The sequence below is a fragment of the Clinocottus analis genome, unplaced genomic scaffold, assembly GCF_023055335.1.
Source record: "Clinocottus analis isolate CAN_PGR_092001 unplaced genomic scaffold, fCliAna1.0.p SCAF_7, whole genome shotgun sequence".
In the NCBI taxonomy this organism is placed as follows: domain Eukaryota; kingdom Metazoa; phylum Chordata; class Actinopteri; order Perciformes; family Cottidae; genus Clinocottus; species Clinocottus analis.
In genome coordinates, this window is record NW_027176229.1 from 4,601,594 (window position 1) to 4,621,301 (window position 19,708).

General features: G+C 44.3%; 2 protein-coding genes across 3 annotated transcripts; both read right to left on the reverse strand.

The window, feature by feature from the left end:
* Nucleotides 1–2,724: 2,724 nt before the first annotated feature.
* Nucleotides 2,725–9,601, reverse strand: LOC137805161 (phosphatidylinositol 4-phosphate 5-kinase-like protein 1). Its single transcript, XM_068604957.1, has 10 exons — nt 9,518–9,601; nt 7,891–8,079; nt 7,761–7,802; nt 7,411–7,565; nt 5,850–5,974; nt 4,891–4,925; nt 4,749–4,804; nt 4,555–4,667; nt 4,317–4,479; nt 2,725–3,524 (listed from the first exon to the last, which is right to left on the reverse strand). Exons 1-10 carry the CDS (start codon nt 9,599–9,601, stop codon nt 3,071–3,073), a joined length of 1,416 nt encoding a protein of 471 aa, XP_068461058.1. The 3' UTR covers nt 2,725–3,070.
* Nucleotides 9,602–11,731: 2,130 nt separating this feature from the next.
* Nucleotides 11,732–18,062, reverse strand: ppm1f (protein phosphatase, Mg2+/Mn2+ dependent, 1F). Of its 2 annotated transcripts, XM_068605418.1 has the most exons (9): nt 17,929–18,062; nt 16,875–17,083; nt 15,701–15,828; nt 14,974–15,176; nt 14,683–14,871; nt 14,130–14,273; nt 13,812–13,905; nt 12,268–12,639; nt 11,732–12,237 (listed from the first exon to the last, which is right to left on the reverse strand). In XM_068605418.1, the coding sequence occupies exons 2-9, from the start codon at nt 17,036–17,038 to the stop codon at nt 12,212–12,214; spliced, it is 1,320 nt and encodes a 439-aa protein (XP_068461519.1). In that variant the 5' UTR covers nt 17,039–17,083; nt 17,929–18,062; the 3' UTR covers nt 11,732–12,211. The 2 variants fall into 2 exon arrangements, with proteins under 2 accessions (XP_068461519.1, XP_068461518.1); XM_068605417.1 differs by having other exon boundaries at nt 11,732–12,639.
* Between the last annotated feature and the right edge of the window lie 1,646 nt (nt 18,063–19,708).

Consider the following 19,708-nt stretch of genomic DNA (forward strand, 5'->3'; position numbering starts at 1 on the left):
AGCAAAACAATAGGCACGCCGTTTTCGCTCGGAAGCTAGGTTAATGTTACGGGTTGAAGTGAAAGGGGAGCGCGATATGGCAAAATGAATGATAAGACGCTAATAAATGGAAAGTTTACTTTCAACGAGTTGTCAGACGGTTCCGTTGACAAGACGGAAGTGGTATGAGCCATTTGTCATTGTGAACTGAGTTATCATCGTAGCTATCCAGTCTGAAATACCACTCGACGGCCAACCACACAGCTGATGCTAACTCTGCGCCCCCTCGTCACGGCCAGACACGAACGGATGACTTCAGACAGAAACACATGGACACCACAACGAAGAACAAACTTACTGCAGCCACAGCTAAATGATGCTACTGCGTGTAGCCTGTTAGCGTTGTGGAGGACGAGGATCTACCTGATTTCATACACATCGCATCCAACGACAGGACCGACGAAGCCAACTTATACAGATAAAAACAATAATAAAACAATAAGTAATTAAAATAATCTCTCTACCTCTCTCTCTCGCCCTTGTTTACCTGAATTGTGCATTTAATAATTGTATTTTGTAAACGCTTGTTTGCCCGAAATGTGCAAATTAAAATTTTATTTTGAACCACCCTGCTTCGCAGTTGTTTTTTTCAATAAAATAAAACATTTGCATAAAGCAAACCAATCCACTTCTTCATGTTAAGAGCGTTAAAATGAAGGGGGGGGGAAGCGATTAATTGCGATCAATCCCGAGTTAACTATGACATGAATGTGATTAATTGCTTGACAGCACTAATAATTTTCTAAACACACCCACACACACAGATTTCCTAAAAACAGACAGTTTTTACAACTTTTGTATTGATTGACAAACCATTTCTAAAGTCAGAACACACACTGGGTTACTTACATATCTATTAACCGACAACATGCCGTCCAACAACTCGTGTTGTGCCGCCCTTGACGTGCCTGGCTGTCTTGCTCCTCCAGGACTCAGTCTCTCGTCATGCAAGGGCAGCTTAAAAGCCCACACAAACGTCACCCAATCAATTATTTTTGATAAAATGTGCCTGTTTTTATCCACCTTGTTGTGTTTCTTCAACGCAGTCCTGCGTTCGTGGGTAGTGATGCTAACTTAGCTTGATATGCTAGCTTAGTAGCTTGACGGAGTTAGCCATGCGTGTCCTCCTGGCGTAACTCACTCAAATAACTCATATCAAACCAGTAAAACTAAGATAAATATATCCATCTATTTCTACATATTTGTCTAACACGGTGGTGCACTGGGTATGGTGTTTGCCTGGCGCACGAGAGCCCCGAGTTCGAGACTGGGTTGTGAACTCTCAGGTGAAGGCCTCCCTGGAGGTTGTAGGCCTTCCCTCCCGCGGAGGAGGTGAGTATGGACGGATGGATCGCGCCCCTGAGGAGGTAAAGTATGGAAGGATGAGCATCGCCCGCGGCTGCAACCCAGCAGAGTGATAATGAGCTCAGTGTGAGGGAGGTCTGCACTAACCCAGGCATCTAACACTGTGTTAGACCGTGCATGTGGCCTTGCATGCACGTTATTTTATTTTCCCCCTTTCTTTCAAAACCGATATCCAGTTAGCACGTTATTAACGGCGTTACCGCAAACCAATTTTAACGCCGTTAATTTTATTACCGCCATTGACGCGTTTTCATTTTTCCACACCGGATGTAGTTTAACCGGCAGTTGCTCAACCGGAAGCAAAACAATAGACACGCCGTTTTCGCTCTGAAGCTAGGCTAACGTTACGGGTTGAAATGAATGGGGAGCGCGATACGGCAAAATGAATGATAAGACGCTAATAAATGGAAAGTTTACTTTCAACGAGTTGTCAGACGGTTCCGTTGACAAGACGGAAGTGGTATGAGCCATTTGTCATTGTGAACTGAGTTATCATCGTAGCTATCCAGTCTGAAATACCACTCGACGGCCAACCACACAGCTGATGCTAACGACAACGACAGGACCGACGAAGCCAACTTATACAGATAAAAACAATAATAAAACAATAAGTAATTAAAATAATCTCTCTACCTCTCTCTCGCCCTTGTTTACCTGAAATGTGCAAATTAAATTTTTATTTTGAACCACCCTGCTTCGCAGTTGTTTTTTTCAATAAAATAAAAGATTAGCATAAAGCGAACCAATCCATTTTTTCATGTTAAGAGCATTAAAATGAAAAAAATGCGATTAATTGCGATTCAATATTTTAATCGCTAAACAGCACTAATAATTTCCTAAACACACACACACACAGACACTGATTTCCAAAAAACAGACAGTTATTACAACTTTTGTATTGACTGACAAACCATTTCTAAAGCCAGAACACACACTGGGTTACTTACATATCTATTAACTGACAACATGCCGTCTAACAGCTCGTGTTGTGCCGTCCTTGACGTGCCTGGCTGTCTTGCACCTCCAGGACTCAGTCTCGTCATGCAATCGCAGCTCAAAAGCCCACATAAACTTAACCCAATCAATTATTTTTGATAAAATGTGCCTGTTTTTATCCACCTTGTGTTTCTTCAACGCAGTCCTGGGTCCGTTGGAAGTGATGCTAACTGAGCTTGATATGCTAGCTTAGTAGCTTGACGGAGTTATCCATGCGTGTCGTCCTGGCGTAACTCACTCAAGCAACTCATATCAAACCAGTAAAACTAAGATAAATATATCCCAATTCACAAAACAGAGTTCATGTATAAAGAGAAGAGGCAAAGGAGAACTGGGTCTGAGCAAGTATACATAATACACTGATAACATGGAGTTCCTCGCCATAACCTGCTAATATCACTGCAAGGTTTCTATATGCGCATGCAATTACGTCTTTATTAATTCAAACCAGCAACCACAGTACCCGGGAACCCCTATCATCATCACTGCCTCTGCCACAACCCAACTATGTTACACACAAGGCTACAACTTCTATACAAACACTTTAACACAGAGGTCCACTATGCAGCTAATTGTATTCTGGTGGAGCCACCGCGTCACGACAGAACCACAGTGCAACAACGGGTGGGTGATGCATTAGCTGCAATGCATGTCCGAGCTGAATGATTTCTTAATTTGGTCCCGGAGAGTGCTCCTGAATCCACTTGCAGAATCTGTGTGAGTATTTGGTGGGGCTGACTGTGGAAAAGTCCTTGCCTGGGTAGCGGAGAGATTTCCACAGATTTTCCATTTTTTTCTTCCAGCCGTAGACAGTAAAGATGTCAATAATGCCCACAAAGTGTCGACGATCTGGCCCATCTATCACATGAATTGCATTTTTGCAGTTAGGCAGTAGCCTACGATGATGCTCAACGAATTCCTGCATTTCTGCGTCCGTCCTGGTTGCTTTCGCTGGGCAGTTGATCTCTGGGAGGGGAATCCCTTCATCGGGACCCTCCGCTGCTGCCCGCGGCCGGCCGATCCCGCAGTCTGGTGTGTCTGACGAGACCTCCCCCGGGGTCTCCTTCAGTAATGGAATGGTGGTGGGGTCTGACTCTGTGGGACTGTCAACTAAGTCCACAGACCTTTGGGAAAGACCAAACAGAAGCTTTAATGAAAGAGTTAAATTGGACGGGTTCTTCAGTCTGACTCATGTTTCTGATTATCATCTTTTGAATCAACTATGTTACATTACAATAAAACATCAAGTTGTGTGGTGTTTCATAAACTATTGTCTGCATATTTTTATGATCAGATTATAATCTGCATGTAAACCATAACATAAGGGGATACGAGACACACATATGACACATCGTTAGTGGGATAACGAAATATTGTAGTTTCACTACTGCAGACAGACTGATGTCACTAACATGCACCTGCCGTCGCGTCATAACTACGTCGCATTGTGAAAGTGAAGTCGGATTCTCTAAACATCGCAGTTGTCTTTTCTTAACTCCTCATGAATTCTCCTTCCCATCTTTCTTTGACCCTGTGATGTTTCTGCAGAGGTCAAGGAAAAGTGGGTTATTCATACACTGATGGGAGGAGCTACCTTGAAGGTACCACCTGTCAATCAGGATTAACATTCATACACCTTTCATGGTGTTAGTAGGCTTTTTTATGAAGTTTTATAGGTGTTTCCCTGCTTCCAGTCGTTATGCTCATGGGGCATGGGAGGGGTGGCAATCTACTCATCTAACGAAGCAAGAAAGGTTGGGCGCATTTCCTTTAAAAAGCACATTCACTTGAAGAAAGCTTTCATGAGGATGTAGAACTTCTATAGGTCACTGACCTAACAAAAATATGAACATTAGACATAAGGATATGCACAACAATTAGTTTTGATCCTGCTCAAAAGGACATATAAGACCTACTTTGTGGTGCGTAAAACCAGGTTTGCCAAAGAGTGTTTCCCTTCCAGCTCATCTCTGTGCAGAGGTTGATGCGCCAGCAGGAGACTGTAGTCCAGCACATTGAGCCCATGAAGGAAGGCAGTGTCCACTTTCACTTGATTGGCAAACCAGGATTGCTCTTGACCTAAAGCAACAACATTTAGTGTGCAAGGATCTTCATTGCTATAACGACAGGTATGATAAAGGAGCAGACACTCACCTAATGCAATGGACTGCCCTTCAAAGTTATTGTCCTTCAGTACTTTAATTACTTGTTTCCCCCCTTTGTCCGGGTTAGTCCATCTCCCCACCTCACAGCCTTTAATGTCGTATCTATGCAACAGAAAGGTCAGTTTTCATACAAACATAAAGTCCATAAGAAATCACACAACAAAGCTGAAACGTACACTGTACCTGATATTGATCCTCTCGTCAGGGTAGAACACACTCTGCATCACAATGAAGTACTTCTGGAAAGCAGGCAGACAACATTGCATCGTTAGTACTGGTACTGGACAGATTCATGTACCTACATGTTGTTCTGTTGATAGAATACCTTCATTTGATTAGGAATAACAATCCTGTGGACACCTGGAAAGTCAAAAGGACAATGTTAGGCTAAGTATATCCCTGCAGAACATCGGCCACAGATGAGAAGTCTGACATTTGTTATTCTTGGAGAACAATAATGCATATTATTAAATTATCTCAGGATGAAGGAAAAAGCACTTGTTGGTCTTGCTAGAGTCTTAAAAGCTGAGGGACAAACACGAGCTCAGCTTTTGAAAGATGACTTCCTGATGTCCGTCCAGATAATCATTTGCATTAATCCTGATTCCTCTGATGTTAAATGAAAAGACAAGTTAACGACTTTTTGTTTTGAGTCTTGTTTTTCTTGAGCTGCAAATGGGCAACAACTGCATTTTGTTGTGCATCCCTGTGTTGCATGAGGACAATAAATAATCCTTGAATGACCACATGCGTGTATGTATGTAATAAGTATTTAAGGCAACATGCAGATGTTGGAGAAAGAACTTTCAAGTAAATGCAAAGCAGGTAATCCCAGACAACATTCATTGGGTAAATTATGACCAGCTGGTGATAATTATACATACAGTTTGATCAGTTACACACTTCACACAATTCAACCTGAAACCAATGAAGCTATTTGTCTCTACTTTTCCCACAACTTCAGAATGTGCTGCTGTGATGAAGTGAATGTAAATCAATTAATCAAGATTGTCCTCTGCTGAGCCGATTCAGATCAATTCTGATGCATAGTGTCAATGTGGAGGCTAGACTGTGGCATTAAGTAGCATTTCCTCTATAAATGGTACGCTACAGCACAACTCATTGTAGGTATCAAATCTTTTTTAGTGTCCTCTAAGAACATTTTCTTTGGGCATTGGTAGTTTTTGACTCAGAAATCAGACCCTTACTCCGTTTGGTCGGGTACCAAACGATATCAAGAATGAAGTTGATACCTTCTGCCGCATTAACCGAAGCTACTCTTACCTAGAAACCTCACCATCAGGGAATGAGGGTATTTCTCCAAGTGATCCATGTACGCCCCCAAATTGGACAGGAGAAATCTCACCTCGCGTCGGCTCTGGGTTTTTAGGAAGAATCTCTTGTCATTCCTAAAACCAAGAACAGCCAGTTAAAAAAACAACAGACATCAATATTGAATAATATGGCAAATTCCCAGACTATATTCAAAGCTTTTTTTTTTGTCACGTCCAATGACAACGTTTGATTCATTCTTGCTTTCTACACTGACGCTTGCACCAGGTCTGGAAACTAGACAGTAAATGGGCTCAATAACACATTATCTCCCCGTATCAACAGCAATATATTGCTTTGCTCTAGTGTTAGTACTCCTGTTTGAAGAAATTTCTAGAAAGATTTGAAGAAATAGGGGGTCCTTCTTGCCTCCACAATCTTATTCATCTATCATTTAAATTCATGGGGTGGTAACCATATTACCCCACTAGAGAGCTCATAGTACCATATTACCCCACTAGAGAGCTCATAGTACCATATTACCCCACTAGAGAGCTCATAGTACCATATTACCCCACTACAGAGCTCATAGTACCATATTACCCCACTAGAGAGCTCATAGTACCATATTACCCCACTAGAGAGCTCATAGTACCATATTACCCCACTAGAGAGCTCATAGTACCATATTACCCCACTAGAGAGCTCATAGTACCATATTACCCCACTAGAGAGCTCATAGTACCATATTACCCCACTAGAGAGCTCATAGTACCATATTACCCCACTAGAGAGCTCATAGTACCATATTACCCCACTACAGAGCTCATAGTACCATATTACCCCACTAGAGAGCTCATAGTACCATATTACCCCACTAGAGAGCTCATAGTACCATATTACCCCACTAGAGAGCTCATAGTACCATATTACCCCACTAGAGAGCTCATAGTACCATATTACCCCACTAGAGAGCTCATAGTACCATATTACCCCACTTGAGAGCTCATAGTACCATATTACCCCACTAGAGAGCTCATAGTACCATATTACCCCACTTGAGAGCTCATAGTACCATATTACCCCACTAGAGAGCTCATAGTACCATATTACCCCACTAGAGAGCTCATAGTACAATATTACCCCACTTGAGAGCTCATAGTACCATATTACCCCACTAGAGAGCTCATAGTACCATATTACCCCACTACAGAGCTCATAGTACCATATTACCCCACTAGAGAGCTCATAGTACCATATTACCCCACATATATTGCGTCTGTCCATCCTCTGTTGCTCTCCTGAAGGTTCCTCCATTTTTTCTCCCCTTAAAAGGTTTTTTGGGAAGTTTTTCCTGATCGTATGTGTACAGATTGTAAAGCTCTTTGAGGGAAGTTTGTGATTTTGAATAAATTAAATAATTGTCAGATGGCATTTTGCACAGTAATTTTGCATCCACCTCACTACAAAACCCACCAAACTTATTTCTAAATTGGCACTGAAAGTTAGAATTGTTCATAAATATTAGAGGTGCAGAATCAGTTTGTGTAAATTATGAGAAGATGATGCTTACGTGATGAAGAAATCTGCCTTGCTCTTGGAGTTACTGACAAACTGAAGGTAGCAGTTATCTGAGCAGAGGGAGTCCATATATTCCTCCTCTGTGATGTCCAGTGAACGCCTCAGTTTAGCAAACGCTGATGCTGCAAATGTCTGCATCTCAAACCCCTGCAAGGCAAGGTTGAAAGAGAAGCCTTTAAAATTACATTTGTTTTGAATAGCTTGACAAGAATACTGAGAACAAAATCAAAGTATAAATGAATGACAACTTTTAAATATATAATCAAAATTGACCAAATTAATATTAAAAAAGGCAAAGCTTGTGAATCAAAAACACGTTTTCAGCTGTACATCACTACCTGCCTCATGAGTTTGCTCGACCATGACATCAGCTGCAGGCGTATCCTGCAAAAGGAGAAGTGTTCATGAGTGAATTTGTGTCTGCAATGTTTCCTGTTTGTAATATAACCAGTGGCCTTTACTAATTCTTCACCTGGACTGATGCGTCTATAGTGGCCTGGATGGAAGCATGCATGCCTTCTCTAATCATGGAAGTCAGATGGTAGAACTCGTGCTCTTGGTTGACCTCAAACACCCCGACCATCCTCCATCTCTGTCTCAAATGCCACCAGCGTCTTCGTCTGGCAGCTCTGGTGGTGCCAGCAGCTTTTCTCTCTGCCATCTGTGACACTGGCAGACAGCAGTTCAACAAGTTAAAAAACGACATTCAGCCATAGTATGTTGCATACATATACGTTTTCACCCTTTTTAAGGGCGACTGAGGGTCAGTAGTAGTCTGTTTGTCCATGTGTCATTGGGCAAGACATTTAACCCGAAATTGCTCTTATAGCTCCTCCCATCAGTGTATTAATGTTAGTTAGTCCTGATGGACAGGTGGTACCTTCATGGTAGCTCCTCCCATTAGTGTGTGAATGATGACATGTAGAGTTAAGACTTTGATTTGTCACAAGACCATAAAAGAAATACAAGTACAGTCCATTTACCATTCAAGAGAACTTTTTTTTTCAATTTTCAAGAGCATGAACTTCGGACTTGGCAAGAGATTTGTAGATCTCCCACATTATTGTAATACCTTTATCTCATTGCAAGCTTCTTTCCCCTTTGTAAACCAAATCACTCTTTTAGGATTTATTCAGCCAGTGGAGACATGACTTGATTTAACCAAGGAGGCATAGCTCATCGAGATGCACGTCTGCAACTAAATCTTTTGGCGGTCTTGCCACTATTGAGCGTCTCTTGAAGAATGACACGCTGAGGATACACACAGTCACGCTAGATGACCTGGAGAACCGCTGGGAGGGATTGAACTTGAGGATGATCGAACCCGAGGGTGATCGAACTTGAGGGTGATCGAACCCAAGGGTGATCGAACTTGAGGGTGATCGAACCCAAGGGTGATCGAACTTCAGGGTGATCGAAGCGGCGGAGAAGCTGGATGTCTCGGACACTTTAACAACTGGTCATTAGCATTTACAGGAAGCTCCTCTAACATGCTGACTACGACTTATAATTCCCTATGTGGCAGTAAAAACAACTTGAACCAACAGGGATATGTTAGATGTTAATAAAGATAAGTACCCATTCACTTATGGCATATTAATCAGCACCATTACACCCACCACCTGTTATACATAAGACAAACAGAGCAGCATCTCACAAGCTCATTGAGCTGAAGACTTGATAAGTCTCGTGTCCAGATGATGCTGAAAAGCTAAATCACACAAAGCAATATACTTGTCGCTCTCACCTGGAGTTCTTGCTTGGACTATCCCGTAAAACACAGCGAACTGTTCACAGGGTTGGTCTTCTCATTCAGTGTCTGAAATGATCCTCGTCTTTGTGTAGATGTCCACTCCCATTCTAACTGATACCGCATTCCTGGCGGGTTGGGCGAGCTCGACAGGGTGTGGCACATGTGCAAGCAAAGGTGTGCAAACACTAAACAGGAAAAACTTAAAGCACACGCGCATGCGTGAAATGTGACGAAACAGCAACAGGCCAAAGTTAAGGTGATGTTTTCTAGGTCTCTGCAGTAAATACGTTTTTTAAAGACACTAAAAACACTTCGTCTCCTTCACATCTTCAGTGTGTGCTCGTACCTGCGGCCGCCACTCCTTCAGAGAAACTAGCGCTGCTGCAGCACACCTGACTACAGACTGGTCGTGGGAATTGGACTGTACCATGCTACCTCAGCCAGAGGGGTGTCATCGGCAGCCAGTCTACTCTCCACCACTACGGAGAGGTCTTCTCTCCCCTTCAATTAACTTGGACTCACCGACGGCTATATAGCCTGCAATGGAAGAAGGCTCAGGAGTTTCTTAATTCAGTTCATTTTGTATAACCCAAAATTACAAATTATCTTTGAAAGGGCTTCACAATCTGTACACATACAATCCTGCCCAAAGACCGCACATGAACGTGAGGAAAAAAATAAAAAGAAAGATAGTAAAAACCCTTACACAGGGAAAAAAGGAAGAGACCTTCAGGAGAGCAATAAAGGAGGATCCTCTATCAGGACGGACAGAAGCAATAGATGTCATGTGACCAGAATGAGCAACATAAGGGAGTTACAGCACTTTACATCAATATGAATGAAATTATTTATATGATGAGTAGTATGCATGGACCACAATCCATCAAGCAGATGAAAGTAGAGAAGAGGGGCATCAGCAGCACCATGGCAGGAGGCAGGAGATAGGAGACAGGAGGCAGGGCAGCTATGGCAGGAGGTAGGAGGCAGGGGGCGTGAGGTAGGGGGCAGGAGGCAGGAGACAGGAGGCAGGAGACAGGAGAGAGCAGGCAGGAGGCAGGAGACAGGAGACAGGGCCGCCATGGCAGGAGGCAGGAGAGGAGGGAGCAGGCAGGAGGCAGGAGACAGGAGGCACTAGGCAGGAGAGGAGGGAGCAGGCAGGAGGCAGGAGGCAGGAGACAGGAGGCACGAGGCAGGAGAGGAGGGAGCAGGCAGGAGGCAGGAGACAGCAGGCACGAGGCAGGAGGCAGGAGAGGAGGGAGCAGGCAGGAGGCAGGAGACAGGGCTGCAATGCCAACAGGCAGGACCATATGGAGCCTTCATTATGTTGTTTGTCTTATATTCTAGTGAAAGCGTTTGTAAACCTCAACAAAATTATGTTGAACTTATTTATTCATATTTGTCCCCCATTCTAATCCTTGTTCATATATTGGGTGAATAAAATCCTTATTTATTTTACACCTTTACCTGCCCTCCCAGTTTTATACGTACCCTGATCCTTCACATGGAAATATATATAAATATAAACACAAATATATTTTTACAGTATACTGCTAATGCTTTATAATACTGTGTATGCTTTATAATACTGCATATGCCGACAGCATACTGCTGGCATCAGAGACTAGAGGCTGCTATCAGGTCTAAAGCAGCCCTGCTTCAGGCTCCCTCGTTGATCACTGCAGCACAGCTCACAATAACACATGTGCAGCTGAAGACTCAAATGAATCTCAGTATGATTCAAATCTCATTGCAGAACCTGAAATGTTTTTTTAATCCATGAGTTTAAAGACACGCAATTTAAAATCTTTATTAAAAATGTAATACACATGATGCATAGGACATATAGATGAGACATGGTAGATAAAACTTAAGGACAAAAGTACGAATACAGAGCATGAAGATTAAAAAAAAACTTTTGTTAAGCTCCTCCCCCAAACAGAGAGCGCTTCGATTAGCATATCAGGCTAACTGGTTTGTTACCTGAAGTATTTACGCGGTAGTAGTTCCAAGGCAAACAGAGCATATGTTTAGCTTATTACATTATTTAGCTGTTCCCCTCTTGAAGGCTAAAGGTTAAAGGGTTAAAGGAAACACTCGTTGCTAATTTTTGCTCTCTGGGCGTATGAATGCAGAAGATTGTTGCAATTTTAAGATTTAAAATCAGAAGTCGAACCTGTTTTGCTTAAACAAGGCCGACTTCTCTTAATCGATGCATGGTGAGAGCAGAGAGCTTGATAGGCATAGCAACAGTGACTACGGAGGAGTGGGACTCAATATTAACAGAAGGTTACCAAGTGGTGTAATTTGTATTGAAAATGAGAATAAATGAGAATATGGATTAACCATCAAACCGGTTTGGATTGATGGCCCTGCTATCAGATCCATTGATCCAAGAGAGAACAGTTCAGACTCTGGTTTCTTTAATACTGACTGGTGAAAATGTAGTTTTGAAGCTCGAAGAGCAGAATTAAAACCACAATTCTGTGTTGAGTTGCTTATGACATTTTCATTATGGACAAAAGAATAAATACAGTAAAAAGTGTTGTTTTTTTCAAATGTGTTGTAACGGAAACAAGTTGAAATTTTTGCAGTTCTCATGTTAGCTCTATTTCTTGTACTAGATGTAAGTACAAAGAACTCTTTGAGTCAGGATCACATGAGACCAGGAGCTGTGAACCCTAACACACAATCATATTTCACAACATACACAAAAGGTGGATAAGATGCTGACGTAGTGCTTATCCTTAAACAGACAAACCTGACGCAGGTCGTACTCCCATAGAGGAATACTGGTTGCTTTCTGGCTTCAGGGAACTGGTCTAGAGACTCAGACCGAGTCTGGATCCGTCTGGCTCTGCGTCATCTATCGAACCTTTTCAAATCATCTTGTTAGAATACAGTTGAAATAACACTTTCCCACCAGAACAGTGACTCGTCCGTGTGTGGTTTTAGCACCATTGAGCTCTGTCCATCTAGGGTCAGAGAAGTAGGCGGAGCCACGCTGAGTGAGGCAGTAGCTTGGCACAGGAGACCTCCTCCTTCACTGCTGAAGGACCACTGCTGCAGGTCCGGTGGCTGCAGGTCCGGTGGCTGCAGGTCCGGTGGCTGCAGGTCCGGTGGCTGCAGGTCCGGTGGCGGAGTTGGCAGCCAGAAGCTGTGAAGGCGGACGCAGGAACACCAGCATCACTGTGATGTTGTCACTGGATCCGGCTGCTTTAGCGTGGCAAACCAACTGTTGAGCGACTCTCAGCCCAACAGAGTCCTCTGACTGCTCCAGTGGAGCGTCTTCCTCGGCCTCAGGGTCCACAGACTGATGGAGGGCGTCCAGGACCAGATGTGGGACCTCTGAAGCTTTGACTGCATCAAAGAAGCCGTCGCACGCCAGCAGCACGTAGTCCTCGTTCCCCAGCAGCTGGGTGGTGGAGCAGTCAGCCTCTCCAGACACGTAGGGCTTCTGGTCAAAGTCCCCTGCAGGAAGGATGTGCATGTGTTAGCAGCCTCAGCTGAACACAGCAGACTCACTCTCACAGATGTACAATGCCAGTGTGTTTGGAAACAAGTACAATTGAAGGAAAGGTTTCCTAAAGGTCCACAAGAGGGAGCCATAGAGTTCAGAGTGGACGTCCGAAAGGTTTAATCTGATTAAGGACAGAGTTTGTTGTGGGAGAAATGTTTTCTATTGAGTACGTTGGAGCCACAAGTATGTTTTTGGTAAATTGAAATTTCAGAAGTGTTTATAATTTAATATTCAGATTTATGCTCACGGTGTAGAAACTATATTTGAAATATATTGAAAGATGTTTGTTAATGACCGACGCTTGAGCCAGGTGATTTAATGACGGCAGCAGGTGAAAGGAAAGAGCCGCATTAGTTTTTTTACCAAATGATCGTTTTGAACGTTTATTCTTTTGTGTACTTTGTTAGTGTTTTTTGCTGCTTGGAATAAAAACCCAAGGAAAGGAAATGAATGGTCTCCTGTCATGCGCGTGCAGGAGAACTCACTGTGTGAGTTAACTCCCTTTGTCATGAAGCCCCTTAAATAGGATAGACGTTTGTTCAGTGATGAATTCAATTCAGTTTATTTTATATAACCCAAAATCACAAACACCAAACGTGCCTCAGAGGGCTTTACAGTCTGTCCACTTAGCATCCCGGGAGCTCACATCAGGAACAGTGAGCTGCAGAGCTGCAGAACAGCAGAACATGCGTTATTACTTTAGTAACTAATGCTTTGGTCAAAATATTCCCTTCATATGTGAAGGGTGCGTTTCATGTAATACACAACAGTTCATCGCGTTACACATTTGTAAATACATAATATGACTTTTATATGTGATTTGCATTTGTTTATTATGTAGAGAAGCATTTCAATCAGTGGCGGGACATTTTAGACGTCGGCCTTCAGTGAGTGCCGTCTAGTCCACATCACGGGGGCTGGGGAGAAGTCTCCCTGGAGTTATTGTCACAAACAGACACTCGATACATGATGCGTTCATACATATTATATAAACCTTTTTATACAAAGCATTTCATGTCAGGATGAAATGAGCGTTTCCACAACTGGAATCCAAAAGGTTTCTACAACCCAAAAGGAAAAAGACCCAAATGTAGTTGTGGGTTCTGTTGAATGAGCGACTCACCGAGAGCTCTGGAAACAGCATAGGTCCCGTTGACCCTCCAGCAGCCCATGAAGGTGACGCAGCCACCGAGCTCCTCGATCCTCTGCTTCTCATCCTGGACGGTGGAGGACAAACCAGTAATTACATTCAATGTGAACTCCACGTGTGCAGATGTGACCGTCCAGTGATTCAGAGTGGAGCCTTTGCAGGAAAGACGTTCAGTCTCGTGTTTGCTGTCACTTATAGTTCTTAAAAAGTTAGAAAATCTAAAATCAGCAGGTCAGATTTAAAACATCTAAATCAGCCTCTTCCTGGTGGCAGAGCTGTGTGAGGTCGTACCTCTCTGTCTGGTCTATGGGGGTCCATGAGGGTCACAGCGTGTCCTTCTCGGACCAGTATGGCTTGAGAGTCTCCCAGCCACGCCACAGTCAGCTCCGGTCCCTGAATCAGCACCGCCACGCCTGTCGAGCCGCTCCGCAGACGCTGAAACACACATGAGCCATCAGCGCGACAGGAAGCTGCTTCCTCACACCAGCATGGCGGTGTAAGATGAGATGAGTCTTTATTGATTTCCAGAGGGGAAATGAGGTTATAGAAGCAGCTGAGGCAGAACAAGTAAAGATAAATAGATGAATTTGTGGCTCTCTAAGCTGCTCGTAATACTTTCCTCCTGCCCGTTTCTCATTCACTTGCTCTCCCTCTCTGAAGCACATGACCCATATTGTTGCTCGCTAGAGTTTAGAATCACAGTTTATCACCTCAAATCTATGCAATGTTGATTTTTGGCAGCCAAGAACCCAGCTAGAGGACATTATGGATGTGTCACTCCTCTGAGGGGTTGTAGAAGGGTTTTTATACAACAGAAGCAGTATTGCACTGAGCTGCTTCATACCTCTCTCCTGGCTTTGCCCCTGAACATGTCATCCGTGTGTTGGAAGGCCCGCTGGAAGGCTGTGGCCGCGTCGCTCTGCAGAATCTCCTGCTTACTCAGAGCAACATGAAGGTGAGTGGCAGCGTAGGTGGCAGCATCCAGACCACCATGGCCATCGAACACAGCGTAGTACGCACAGTCCACTGCGCTCTGGACCGAGAGAGAGAGAGAGACAGAGAGCAAGAGAGAAGCATTTACTCATCTGGACCAGTGAGACCAGTGAGACCAGTTGCACCAGGGAACTCATTGTACCTGGATTCCAAACAGCTGCTTGAACTCAGCCAGGGCCAAGTGTTTGTCCTCCATCTTCCTCCTGGTGTTCTTAATGGCATGAACAGAGCAGTGGAGGAACCGTGAGGAGGAAGGGGGGTGCTTGGGGAAGTCCTGATGCCAAGCCCGGGTCACTTCGATCAGCTGGTTGAGGAAGAGACGCTGGACGGGCTCTGACTGGAGCACTGGAGAGAACACCAATAACATAAAGCTTCTTACTGCTGGCAGCTGTTGGCATGTGCAGGGCAGCACATGTTCACAACAGACCCGTCATGTGAATTATACGCATGTATCATGTAACCAAGTCTGCAGTCCTCGTTTAGCTCACTGTGGTTCCCTCTCACCTGGTTTCACCCAGCTGGTTCCAGCTCTAATAACCCTCTCACCTGGTTTCTTCTAATACACCCCTCACCCCCGCCACAGCTCAAAGGATGTGAAAATTGGACACCAACATGACTCCATATGAATATTAATGTCCCTCCATGTCTGGGATGTGTAAATTGGCAAGAGACTTTGGGTTTGCCATGAAGAAATTTAAAGTGGTGAGGATATGTCACAAAGTGTCCGTAGAGATTAAGCTTAATATCTGATGTCTAGTCCTGGAAACAATCTTCCATTAACCAATGAGGTCAGACTACAGATTAGACACACCCCTCAACAATCTTGTTTAAAAGCGCCACAAACGACGAGCTGAGAGGAAAATACGTACAGACTTCTTGTGGCTCTTCCTGGTGGTCCCCAGCGTCCTGGGCACAGTGGAGAGGAGAAAGGTCGTTCTGCAGCAGCTGGGACAGCGCTGCCTGGCACAGGAGGGCGCTGAGGCCTGCAGGAGCGCCCCTGATCCAACAGAGACCAGCAGAAATGCATGTTGTGTACTTTGTCAAGATCTGAACAGGATTAAGACTTTGCAGCCGAGTGATACACAACTGTACTGCCACAGGGACGATGCCCCTCAGCACAGACACTAACTGGACCACAATTAATGTAACCGTGAGATCAACTCTATCGTCTTTCACTCCTTTACAGAAAGACTTTTCTGTTGCAGAAAAAGGCTTTGCTCAGGAAACAGGAAGTGAAGAACAATGGTGCTTGTACAAACAGGATGTAAAGCCTTCCTGAGAGGGCTATATTTCTGGAGATGTGACGAGAGAGGGCACAAATAAGCTAGTCAGTGCTGTACGTTTAGCTCAGTTTGAAGGTTTGCTCGTCATTGCAAGAGAATAGCAGAGAAGAAGACTGCTGGCCTCAGAGCATAGCAGAAAGGATGAGACATCTTGTCATGGCTTTACACTTTTGAGCGACCAGCTCCATGACTAAAAAAGTCACATAAGTCTTTTCTTTCTTCGTACCCTCTTTTTCCAGCTCGACACTGCCTCCTGCACACAAGGTGCCAATCACCATGTGATGAAGAAACATGGAGCATTTCCTGAACTTTAATGTAACCTAAAAACTCCTTAAGGGGTGTTCTTATTTACAGCTCTCTTGTTGCGTACTTTCTGGTCTCACGTTCATAAAGTGTGTCAGCAACCATCTTTCTGTCCACTCTAATTGTGAAGCTGAACAGCAGAGAAACCATGCACACTGAAGCAACAGGGCAAGAGCAGAGCTGTCAGGAATCTGAGGAATGCACGCACACACACAAACACACCTTCACCTACACCTACACCTGTTCCTGTTGTGCAATGACAGCAGACTGTACCTTGTAACCTATTCAGCAAATATAATCATCCTAAATTACAAATAAAAATGTAATTTTTATAGCTCTATTTATTCACATGTGGACACTGTATATTTTGCAATGATTTCCATATTGGACTGTAAAGGGATGTCTGATAAGAATATCGTTGAAAACCCCATTGAGTGTACGCTCCCCTCAGTCGCACCTGGCGGCCAGCAGCCTGAGGCCCAGCTCCAAGCTCTCTCCCTGCAGCTCCTCCAGGGTGACTTTGCGGCTCAGAGGGCTGACGGGTAGCGGACTGCCTTCCTCCAGAGCAGCTGGGAACTCCTCCACAAACCTCCCCAGGAAGAGCCGGGCCTCCTCCTCCATCCTGCTGACTCTGGCTGCAGTAAGCTCACAGGTCCTAAGTGGAAACTTAAAGGGCAGAAAGAAGGCTTCAGGGATCACCACGAGCGCTGTGTGGTGGAAAATAAAACACTAAACACATCACAGACCAAGTGATACAGGCGGCAGTAGCTTCCAGCCCCACACAGAGCGGGAACTCAAAATCTTAAAAAACAAATGTTTGATTTATTAGGTTAAACTCTTTGAGACAAAGACTACAGAAGCTCGAAACAGACAATTTTATCGCAGTTTTCTCGAGATCACAAATTAATCTTCATCTAAAAAAAAAAAGCTATGTTGTCTGATAAGGTGAAAATGTATTAATTTTCACACAAAAAAAAACATAAGGTAGTTTTCTCCTAATGTTTATCATGTTTGAGTCATATCAGCATGTAGGCACATCTTTATAGGGTTAGTTCCTATGTAGTTACATCTTTAGAGGGTTAAGTCCCCTGTAGGCACATCTTTAAAGGGTTAGTTCCTATGTAGGTACATCTTTATAGGGTTAGGTCCCCTGTAGGCACATCTTTAAAGGCTTAGGTTCCCTGTATGTAAATCTTTTTAGGTCCCCTGCAGGCACATCTTTATACAGCCTACAGCCTCTAAACTACTGACTGCTACTTTCTTTATGCGTGCTTTCACGTTGTATGCATGCAGTATTTCCTCCCTGCTGTGAGGGAAGCGCCCTCGTGGTGAAACGTTAACGCAACAATGGCACGGCTCAGTGCAGGCTGGGCTCCTTGAGAAGGGCTCGCGCTCCCGTTGAGAGAAGCACGTTCTTCACAACCGGAGCTCGAGCCACCAGAACGTTCCGTTAGCTTCGTAACGTTCCGCCAACGGTCTGACAGCGGAGGAGAGCAAACAAAGACACGAACCTGCGCTGGAGGAGCTGACGGCAGTAGAAGCTCGTGTGTGTGTGTGTGTGTGTGTGTGTGTGTGTCTGTAGGTGTGTGTGTGTGTGTGTGTGTGTGTGTGTGTGTACATGTACGTGTGTATACATGTACATGGACGTAGCAGCGCAGAACACCCGCCCTCTTCCGGTGCGGGGACACGCCCCTCCTCCAGCGCTGGAGATTTAAAGGGCCATGGTCCTCTTTGGGAGGGGGCGGAGCTTCACTCAGGTCAGATGAGGACGTCAGACAGGAAGAGAGGGAAGGCCATGAATACATGTTTGGAAGCTGAACAACAGAAATAGATGTGGATTGAGCTACATTCTTTTCTGGGTTTGTCAATTAAATGTCGAAAAGTCTGTGAAAACTACAATGTGACATATTCAAAGTTCTTGTTTGAGTTGACCATCAATCCAAAACCACAAAACATTTATTTGAAGAAAAAAGTTAAATCCTCACATTTGAGAAGCTGGACCCAGTATATGAATAACATTTAATTAATCAATAATCAAAATGGTTGCAGATTTTTTTTTGTCTATAAACTAGTCAAGTAATATTGTTTGACCTCCACCTTTGACAAAGAATTACAATTATATTGAAAAATGGAGAATGAAAGATTAAGGTGGTGTTAGTATATGTATTTATAGTATCAACGCTGAGCTTTTCTGTGTTAGTCACGGCATCTGGTATTACTCCATTACAGTCTGGGCTTAGCATACCTGCAGCAGCAGGTATGCTGAGTTCAGAGGGAGATTTATTGGATTTGGCAGTCCTTGTTTAAGAAAAGCATACATTCAGATAATGTTAGGTGTGGCAGACAACCCATTAATGACCTGGAACTGACATCCCAATCTCCTTTCACAACCAAGGCGGGCTGAAATACTGGGGCACGGCCGAGCAGCATTTTGTTTTTGCTGTCGGCAGTCTGGCACCACCCGGAGAGCTCAGACACTGGAGGCCTTTGTGACTGTGGGCTTCTGTAACTGGAACAATGCGGTGGAGAGAGATTCATTAACATAAATCTTCAATGGAGCATCTCTCCTGCTATACAGTGTGGAAGGAGCGAGAGAGCCACATCAATGCTGAAAGAGATTTGAACAAGCGTCAACGCAGACAAGCTGCGAAAGAAAAGGTACTATGGTTATTCTCTGAACATTGTTGCCTTTATGAGTGAAGACTTTTGATAACATGCCCGGGGGGGAGTGGTCTCTTTCCTCGCCTTGCTAGACTATACGATTAAAAAAGACCTTAAATAGGCTAATGTTGCGAAAGAGATCCCTTGCATCGCTACATTCAGCTGTCGTGACCGTGTGGTAACTGAGTCTACAGGGGGAACCAGTGACTCCTATGAGACAAGTATTACAAGCAGATGGAACCAGTGACCCCACCGGTTGTAAATGAGTAAATGGAGCGTGACATGGACAGACGGTTTGCTGCCAGCGCTGCTGTGGGCCTCGTACTGGGCTGTTGTGTTGAGGAGGTGGCTGAGGTTTAGTCCATCTCCGTTCCAACCTCACCTGCGGTCATGAGCTCTGGCTAGTGACCGAAAGACTGAGATCGAGGTTGAGCCTCCTTTGTAGCCCCAGAGTTAGCGAGAGCAGCTCAGACATCCAGAGGGAGCTCGGAGTAGAGCCCCGCCATCAGGACACCTCCTGCCTGTTCGTAGAGGTTCGCCAGGCATGTCAAACTGGTACAAGGCCCTCGTGTCACCCCAGGAAGAGCTTAAAGTGTTGCTGGGGAAAGAGATCTGCAATATCCCCCTCGG

Coding starts and splice junctions, on each gene's coding strand:
- LOC137805161 (XM_068604957.1), bottom strand. CDS start 9,601: ATGGTACAGTCCAATTCCCACGACCAGTCTGTAGTCAGGTGTGCTGCA. Junction 7,803..7,890: donor CTATAGACGCATCAGTCCAG/GTGAAGAATTAG, acceptor CTCCTTTTGCAG/GATACGCCTGCAGCTGATGT. Junction 7,566..7,760: donor TGGTCGAGCAAACTCATGAG/GCAGGTAGTGAT, acceptor CTTGCCTTGCAG/GGGTTTGAGATGCAGACATT.
- ppm1f (XM_068605417.1), bottom strand. CDS start 17,038: ATGGAGGAGGAGGCCCGGCTCTTCCTGGGGAGGTTTGTGGAGGAGTTC. Junction 15,829..16,874: donor CTCAGGCTGCTGGCCGCCAG/GTGCGACTGAGG, acceptor CTGTTGGATCAG/GGGCGCTCCTGCAGGCCTCA. Junction 12,640..13,811: donor TGCTGTTTCCAGAGCTCTCG/GTGAGTCGCTCA, acceptor TCCTTCCTGCAG/GGGACTTTGACCAGAAGCCC.